The sequence below is a fragment of the Mandrillus leucophaeus genome, unplaced genomic scaffold, assembly GCF_000951045.1.
Source record: "Mandrillus leucophaeus isolate KB7577 unplaced genomic scaffold, Mleu.le_1.0 Scaffold71, whole genome shotgun sequence".
Taxonomy (NCBI): Eukaryota; Metazoa; Chordata; class Mammalia; order Primates; family Cercopithecidae; genus Mandrillus; species Mandrillus leucophaeus.
The window spans coordinates 6,620,549-6,629,161 of NW_012107697.1; the positions used below are offsets into that span (position 1 = coordinate 6,620,549).

General features: G+C 49.3%; 1 protein-coding gene across 1 annotated transcript; it reads left to right on the top strand.

Moving 5' to 3' along the window:
* The first annotated feature begins 269 nt into the window (after positions 1–269).
* LOC105528284 lies at positions 270–5,706 on the top strand. Its single transcript, XM_011965000.1, has 2 exons — positions 270–1,099; positions 5,421–5,706. The coding sequence occupies exons 1-2, from the start codon at positions 726–728 to the stop codon at positions 5,452–5,454; spliced, it is 408 nt and encodes a 135-aa protein (XP_011820390.1). The 5' UTR covers positions 270–725; the 3' UTR covers positions 5,455–5,706.
* The last annotated feature ends 2,907 nt before the right edge of the window (positions 5,707–8,613 follow it).

Below are 8,613 nucleotides of genomic sequence, written 5' to 3' on the forward strand. Positions count from 1 at the left end.
TTGCCCTGAGAAAGTTTGGTTTGTGATCCTATTTCACCAGGCTGATTGGAGCAGCCTTTACTTGGAGGTAGAGTCCCTCCCCTGGGGAATCCGTGTACAGTTACACTAGCGGTCGCTGCCAGTGCTAGTCCATTCAGGATAGTCCCCCCCACCCCGCCCCCCCCCCCCGCTCCTCCTCCTCCTTTTTTGTTTTTATCCAGTGTCTCGCTTCCTCTCTCTCTCTCCCCCTTTCCCTCCTACCACTGCCTCTTCCTCCTGCTCTCTACCTCCCTGCAGCGCCAAGCCGGCTCCCCAACCTGGTCTGCTGAACGCAAACCGCTGAGAGTTTGCTGCACCGCCCCCTGGGGCCCCGGGCTGCCGAGTTCCGCTAAGGCAAAGACGCAGCAAGCGAGGGAGCGCAGCGGAAGAAAAACAAGCGGGCACGCGAGGGGAGCCCCAGGAGGGCGACCGGGTGGCTGGCAGGCAGCTCCCGCCCCGCCCGGGTGGCCTCGCCGGAGGCTGACGGCCCGGAGGACTCGCGCTCCGAAAAGTTAGACTCTGGGAGGCGGCGCGCCACGCCGCGTCTCCTCGCGTCCCTTCCTCTCTGTGCTCTGGGAAAGGAACTTGGTCCTCCGGCCCCTGGAGAGGGGAGTGTGCCGCGGGCCGAGGGTGGGGAGCAGCCAGCGGGAGACGCGTACGAGGCCGCTGGCGGAGGGCGCAGGGCGAGCGCAGAGGCGACGGCCCCCATGCCGGCGGCCAACATGATGGAGAACCGGCCGCTGCCCGCCCTGCAGGTGCCCGAGCCGCAGGGCGCGGCTGAGGGCAGCCCGGTCTGGTCCAGTTCGTCGACCCCCACGCTTCGCCGCCGGCGCTTCAAGATGCGCCGCATGAAGAACGTACAGGAGCAGAGCCTGGAGGCGGGGCTGGCCCGGGACCTACCCGGCGTCTTGACCCCCGGCAAAGAGTTCCTGCAGCTGCCGTCCATCGAGATCACGCCCTCCAGCGACGAAGACACCCCGTGGTCCAACTGCTCCACACCCAGCGCGTCCCCGCGCCGAAAACGCTTCCTCCTCCGCAAGTGGCTGAGGGTGAGGGAGCGGAAGGAGTGCAGTGAAAGCAGGTACGTCCCCATTCCATCCGTCTCCTTCCCTTCCCTCCCTTCCTCTCCAGAGCCGTCCAGGGCCTCGGGGCATCCTGGGGGAAACGTCCTGGGGGAGAGTAGGAGCCCGTCACCAGAGGCGCTTCTGGCGGGCGCTGCGCCTGGTCCCAGGGATGGTGGCTTTCAGTTTCCACACGTGCCACCCGCTCCCCAGCCCAGGGTGAGGGGCTTCATGTTGCACGACACGTTTACGTGGGGCTTCACGCTGCATTCCATCTCCTTTGATCCCCACAGCGAAATAAATAATAATAATAAGAGCAGCTAATAGTTATCGAGCCCTTACCATGCGGGCCACTATGTTGAGCACTTCATGTACCTCCAGATTCCATCCCTACCGCAAACTCTCTGAGGTAGGTATTACTATGGCTCCCTTTCTACAGATGGAGATAGCAAAAGGCCAGAGAAGAAGTTAAGTGGTTTATATTTCTGAACTCCGTTTCCGTCTTATTTTACGTTTGGCCACACCGGCTTGCCTTAACTGGCGCACTTGTGTGGAAGTGAAATATTGACATTGAGTGAGTCACATTTCCTACCATATCAGTCTTTAGACATGGATACCTACAAGACTGTGATTTGTACCAGCTACTTTTTTGCCTAGGTCAATGTGGCATCTGGGTAATGGGAGAAGTTTGAGCTTCCTTCACGTAGAGAATTGGTGCAGGGCGCCATAGAGCAGCTCTGCACAGCTCTGGTCAGGACTGCTGCTTCAGGGAGTTGTGTCTGAGGCAAGCCCCTTGCCTGGTGGAGGGCAGGGAGTCCTCACTTGTTCATTGGTACCACAAATCCTACATATTTACTTTGGGACTCTAGGGCCCTGTCTCTTAATGGATTTGTGTTCTTGTACGGAGCAACTGGATCACTTTCCCTGGAATTCCTTCTCCAAATCTGTACAATTACATTGATTTCAATTCAGTAAATACTTACTGAATATTTCTATGAGCTCAGTCTAGTAACAGCTAATAGTGGTGATGTTGAGGAGGGTGTGGGGGAAGGATAGGTAGAGTAAGGGATTGTAGACCGTGAGAAAGAAAATGAGAGGACACTTGTATAAGAAATGAACACCTGGGCACAGTGGCTCACGCCTGTAATCCCATCACTTTGGGAGGCCGAGGCGTGTGGATCACTTGAGGTCAGGAGTTCGAGACCACCCTGGCCAACATGGTGAAACCCTGTCTCTATTAAAAGTACAAAAATTAGCTGGGCATAGTGGCAGGCTCCTGTAATCCCAACTACTTGGGAGGCTGAGGCAAGAGAATCACTTGAACCTGGGTGCAGGGGCTGCAGTGAGCTGAGATCATGCCACTGCACTCCATCCTGGGCCACAGAGTGAGACTATATCTCAAAAAAAAAAAAAAAAAAAAGACCTGTGGGAGCCATTGAAAAACATACTGTGCTGTGTACTAGAAAAGAGAGAGTTCTGGAGAAGTAGAGGCAGACTTCTTGAAGGAAGAGGCTGACACCATGACAAATACAGATGGGTAGTAGAAAACAGCAGGAAAAGAATGAGGTTGGGTGCATAAGACTGGCGGAGGGGAACAATATGAAGAGTGGCAGGAGAAACAGGATGAGCCATGTGTCTCTGTGGGGTGGGGATTGAGGAGCAGGATTGGTTACGCAGAAGATGGGCGTTTTGGACCTTCCAGAGTTTCTCTTTTCTGTTTGCCATAACTGAGCATGGTTCCCTCTGCAGGTGCAGATATAGAGCTTTGTTCCATGGATTTTTGTGGACCCTGGGGATAGAAGTTCCTTCTGTTTGGTACTTCATCCTGCTACCCTTTTCACAGAGCAGAGGGAAATGGGGCAAACTTGGTGGGAGCTAACCTTGAACTAAAGTAGTTTGTCAGGCCAGGGGTGGTGGCTCGTGCCTGTAATCCCAGCACTTTGGGAGGTGAGGCGGCAGGGTCACCTGAGGTCAGGAGTTTGAGACTAGCTTGGCCAACATGGTGAAACCCGTCTCTACTAAAAATACAAAAAACTAGCCAGGTGTAGTAGCAGGTGCCTGCAATCCCAGCTACTCGGGAGGCCAAGGCAGGAGAATTGCTTGAACCTGGGAGTGAAACCCGTCTCTACTAAAAATACAAAAAACTAGCCAGGTGTAGTAGCAGGTGCCTGCAATCCCAGCTACTCGGGAGGCCAAGGCAGGAGAATTGCTTGAACCTGGGAGGTGGAGGTTGCAGTGAGCCGAGATCATGCCATTGCACTCCAACCTGGGCAAGAAGAGCGAAACTTCGTCTTAAATAAATAAATAAATAAAGTAGTTTGTCATGGCTTATTGGCTCTTCCCTCAAATGTAAAAGAAACTAAAAGAGACCTTCTTTTGATCTTGACATTCTGTCATATATACTGAGGACAAAATATGGTAAAAAGAGCCGGGTGCAATGGCATGGCCTGTATTCCCAGCTACTTGGGTTGTGGTGTGAGGATCACATGAGCCCAAGAGTTCAAGGCTTTAATAGGCTATAATGGTGCCTGTGCATAACCACTGCACTTTAGCCTGGAAAAATGGTGAGACCCCCACCCCCAGCTCTTAAAATGTTATATATATATATGTGTGTGTGTGTGTGTATGAAGAAAAAAAGTCTTGCATTGCTGGCTGGGATGGGGATGACTGTAGATTTGGTTAGATTTAGGAAGGTATTCGTGGTTTCAAGAGTTGTCTATGTGTGTAGTAGAACCTTTATTTTTGTTGGATTTGGGGACATATCCTTAAAATTTGGCAGGATTTTCACCTAGATGTAGTTCAGGTGGTTATTTTAAGTGGTGACTTTTTGGATTAGAAGAACCTATGTATCGGCCGGGCGCAGTGGCTCACATTTGTAATCCTAGCACTTTGGGAAGCTGAGGCGGGCCTCAGGAGTTCGTGACCAACTTGGGCAACACGGTGAAACACTGTCGCTACTAAAAATACAAAAATTAGCCGGGTGTGGTGGTGGATGCCTGTAGTCCCAGCTACTCGGGAGGCTGAGGCAGGAGAATTGCTTGAACTTGGGAGATGGAGGTTGCAGTGAGCGGAGATCTCGCAACTGCACTGCAGCCTGGGCGACAGAGCAAGACTCCGTTTCCAAAATAACAAAAAACCAAACCAAAACAAACAAGGACATATGTATCTGAAAAAGCAGACTCTGGATTCAAATTCAAATTTGTGTGACTCACATCTCCTCTTAGCTACTGTGGTACTGCCTTCTGTTGGAATCTATTTGGATTATGTGTAAAACAAAGCCCCATCATTTTTAGGCCTTGAAGATGAAAGGCTTCTTTCCAAGAAAAGAAGCAATCAAGTGAGCAGGTGCTTGTAGATACCACCAAGTGGCCTGAGAAGGAGCTAGTGGTAGGGTGTGGTAGCTCATGCCTGTAATCCCAGCACTTTGGGAGGCTGAGGAGGCAGATAATTTGAGTCCAGGAATTCGAGACCAGCCTAGCCAACATGGCAAAACCGCGTTCCTACTAAAAATACAAAAATTAGCTGGACATGGTAGTGCGTGCCTGTAGTCCCAGCTACTCAGGAGGCTGAGGCATGAGAATTGCTTGAACTCAGTGGGCAAAGGCAAAGGTTTCAGTGAGCTGAGATCACGCCTCTGTACTCCGGCTTGGGTGACAGAGCAAGACTCCGTTTCCAAAAAAAAAAAAAAAAAAGGAATCGGCATTTAGAGGCAATGGAGTGCAGGGAACATTGGACTTAATGTCAGAAGACAGCTATACATTTAAGTTCTGTCATCGATTAGCTATGGAGATTAGCTTGAGCGTTTCACTTTACCTCTATGAGCTTCACCTTCTTCATTTGCAGAAGAGGATGTCTGTGGATTAATGGGAAGTCTGAAGAGTAGTGCATGTGAAAATGTGTTGCCAGCTTCCTCTTCCTGTTCAAGGGTGAAGGCTTATTTCATTACTCTGTGAGTCTCTCACATGGAATGGATGTTTGCTTAAAAGTATGAGGTTACATACTCACGTGTCCTGGAGCAGCACCTGAGCCTGCTCACATGATTCAGGATTTGGAAATGATGGTTGGAAAATGGCTCTGCTCTGGCCTGGATTAGGGAGGATTAGCATACCAGGCCCAGCATGACGTCTCCACATTCCCCACCCCAAATCTACCTCTCCAAAGCAGAGAAAAACACCTTTCAGGCTTGCTATGAAATTCAGTCTGATGTGGTAAAAGTTAAGTGGCCGAGAGGACCACAGCTTGTGGATTTCTTTTAATTTTTGTTTTTTCATTATTTGTTTAGTTTTCTTTTTTTCCTTTTGTTTCTTTTTTTTTTTTTTTTTACTTGTCACTGACTTGAAGCTCAAGTTTGCGGATTTTCCCTGCACAAAGTTGAAAATGTGAAGAGGATTAGGAGACCCCTTTCTTCTCCTTAAACCCTAGGAAGGAAGAAGTGGAAAAAATGGTAAAGATAGCATGGCTTACTAACTTTCCAATATTCACTGGAGTACTCCAAGACCAATCGTGTTCATCTTTGTATCTTCATAGCACTGTACCTGACCTCTTACAGTGATCTATAGATCTATAGATGTTTGTTGATGAATTAATAATGAGTAAATAAATGATTCCTTTTTCTCTGTTGTTTAAAGTGAAATTCTTTTTATTCATGAGTGTGGGAAAATTTCTGAAAGGAGATAAGTACAGAGCTGAGTTTTTAAAAACAGCTTTATTGGGATATAATTTATATAATATACAATTCACCTATTTAAAGTATAATTCAACGGTTTATAGTATATTCACAGCTATGTACAACCATCACCACTGTCGGTTTCAAAAAACTTTTGTCGCCCCACAAAGAAACTCATACTCTTTTTTTTTTGAAACGGAGTCTCACTCTGTCACCTAGACTGGAGTGCAGTGGTTCAATCTCGGCTCACTGCAGCCTCTGCCTCCTGGGTTCAAGTGATTCTCCTGCCTCAGCCTCCTGAGTAGCTGGGATTACAGAAGCGTGCCACCAAGCCCGGCTAATTTTTGTATTTTTAGTAGAGATGGGGTTTCACTATGTTGGCCGGGCTGGTCTTGAACTCCTGACTTCATGATCTGCCCACCTTGGCCTCCCAGAGTGCTGGGATTACAGGCATGAGCCACTGTGCCTGGCTGAAACTCATACTTTTTAGCTAGCACCTTCACCCTCTCCATCCCATTCCCCCAGCCCTAGACAACCACTGACCTATAGAGAGCTGAGTTTTGAAGGGGTAACAAATGCCTATAGGTGAAAGCAGTTTGGATGTATTGGCTTGAAGATGGAGATGGATGACCAAATATGATCTTGTTGAGGAATGTGGAAAAATGAAGGTGGTGAGGCTGACAGACCGAAGGTGATTTATGCCAAAGAGTTCGAATTTCAATGAATCACTCAGTCATCAAACAGGTATGGAGATCCTATATGCAGAGTGCTTCCCAGGCAAAGTGGAGTCAATTCAATGGGGAGCTACTGTAGTTTCTGGAGCTTGGGAGAGACACTCTCAAAGTGGTACTCGAGGCAACTACTTTCTGCTGTTCTGTGTAGCGGGAAGGAAGCGTGGGGAGGTGAAGGCCTGGAGTCTTGCTCTTTTCTCTCAGTGGTCTAACTGCAAAGTATCATCTTAACTACTATTGAACATAAGACGGCACAGTTTTTTTGCTGGCCATGTTGCCCTCTGAGCTCAGGGAATAGTGTAGTCTGCAGTTGACGGGGCAGCCTCTTCCCATTAATACTCACGTGTCTTTCTAACTCCCTTGCCCAAAACTGGTTGTGGTGATTGTTCAGAACCCAAACTGAGGATTGGAACCCCTCTCTGAATCGCTAGGTTCAGAAAAGTCAGAAATTGGATGAAGCCACATCTCCCAGGATGTCCTCTTGTCATTATTCTCTGGAGGGGGAAGGGAAAACTGATGACAGGTGAGTGAGTTGGGTGGTGGCCAACTGCAGGCTCTTTCTAGGGGATGCAGAAGCACCTCTCTGTCTCTGCCTAGGATACCTTCACTGTTACTACCTTCTATTCTCCTGGCTATTATGTCCCTTCTTCTGCATAACATGCCTACCCCCGTCATGATTGCTCACAGTCTAGCAGACCAGCAGCTAGAGAGTAGAGGGCCTCAGGGTTTCCACTTAGCTCCATGTCTGACCACTGGTAGTGCCGCTCACTGATTGTACCCAGCCTGCTAGGTTAGGTCATCTCTCTGGTGCCAGCCTAACTGGCGTGTGGTTTGCCTGTAATGAATATATAGCATTGGTATATTTATCTTGATTCTTCATCTCCTTCCTCTGACCTTTGGAGGGAGACTTGTTTCGGGTTTCAGCTCCATTTCCAGGGGAGCAGGGTGATTTTGTGCATCCAAATGCTCTCCCCTTCGGCCCGTCGCTATTGGTGTAGCTTCTCCACCCTGTGTGTGCCCTGCTACCTATGAGAAGCACAGGAAGCGTGGGAGAGAGAAACTCACGTCCTTCTTAACACAAAGCGAAGACCAAATGCAAAGGAGGCCTATGATTGGCCAGTGGATTAAGTAAGTGATCGGTGCTGGATAGGGTTAACTGGCAAAAACTTCGACCACATTCATAATTCCTTGAGGGCAGGGACTGGTCTTACTCTGCGCCAAGTTTTCTGCCAAGCAGCCTTAAGTACATTATCACATTTAATCCTCACAACAATGTCTGGTCCCCCCAGGCAGGTTTTACAGCTGAGGAACCCGAAGTTCAGAGATTAACACTCTCCTGGTCCAACAGAAGCAAGGCTGGGATTTGAAGCCTGTCCTGATTCCAAAGCCTGAGCTCATTACAGCTCCACTCTCCTATCCCCCCAGGGCCTGGAAGCAGTCAGCCCTCCCCCGCGTGAGAACGTGCAGATGTGGAGGGGGAGGTTCTGAAGGAAGGTAGGAATGTGGGCAGTCGATGAGATGTGTGTGAGGGTTGTGGGAAGCAGACAGGTGTGAGGATCATGCTGCTGATGGTCTAGGTGGACTCCTCCGTGAGAAGCAGCTAGCCCTTGGCTGTAGATGTGGTTTCTAGATTAAAACAATTTGTGGAAACTGAGACGGTGGAGATGGAACCCTGTGGGCTGATTTCATACTGACCAGCTTCCTCTGTGGGAGTTGGTATTTTGAAAATTTCCTTGGTGGTTATGCACCCAGAGGGTGCCAATTACACATCAGGCAAGAGGCTGGGATGAAGATGAGGCAGATGCACAGGTGATCATTCTGCCCTAGTTGGTGCGTTTCTCCCAGGTATTATATATCCTCCAGTTGCTATGCTGGTCACTGGTAATTGCTTCTAGGGTAACGCAGAAGTTAAGGAGTCTGAATGGCTAAGCTGCCAGTGGGGAATTTTTTTCCTGACCCCAGTGGACAAACTGCTGGCCCTGAAGCAGGTGTTTAGACCTGGAGCCAAGGCTGGCCTGGAGAGCCCGGAAGTGGTTGCTGGGTTGCTGTGTGTACAAGAGCTTGATGAAAACTGAGGGTTTTTCCTGAGGCATTTGCCCCCTTGGGATTCTTTCCTCCATAGCACATATGGGTGTGT

Bases quoted from the DNA above. Each gene is read 5' to 3' on its own strand.
- LOC105528284 (XM_011965000.1), top strand. From the start codon at position 726: ATGCCGGCGGCCAACATGATGGAGAACCGGCCGCTGCCCGCCCTGCAG. The intron at 1,100-5,420 runs GTACGTCCCCAT...ACTGACTTGAAG, and splicing joins AAGGAGTGCAGTGAAAGCAG to CTCAAGTTTGCGGATTTTCC.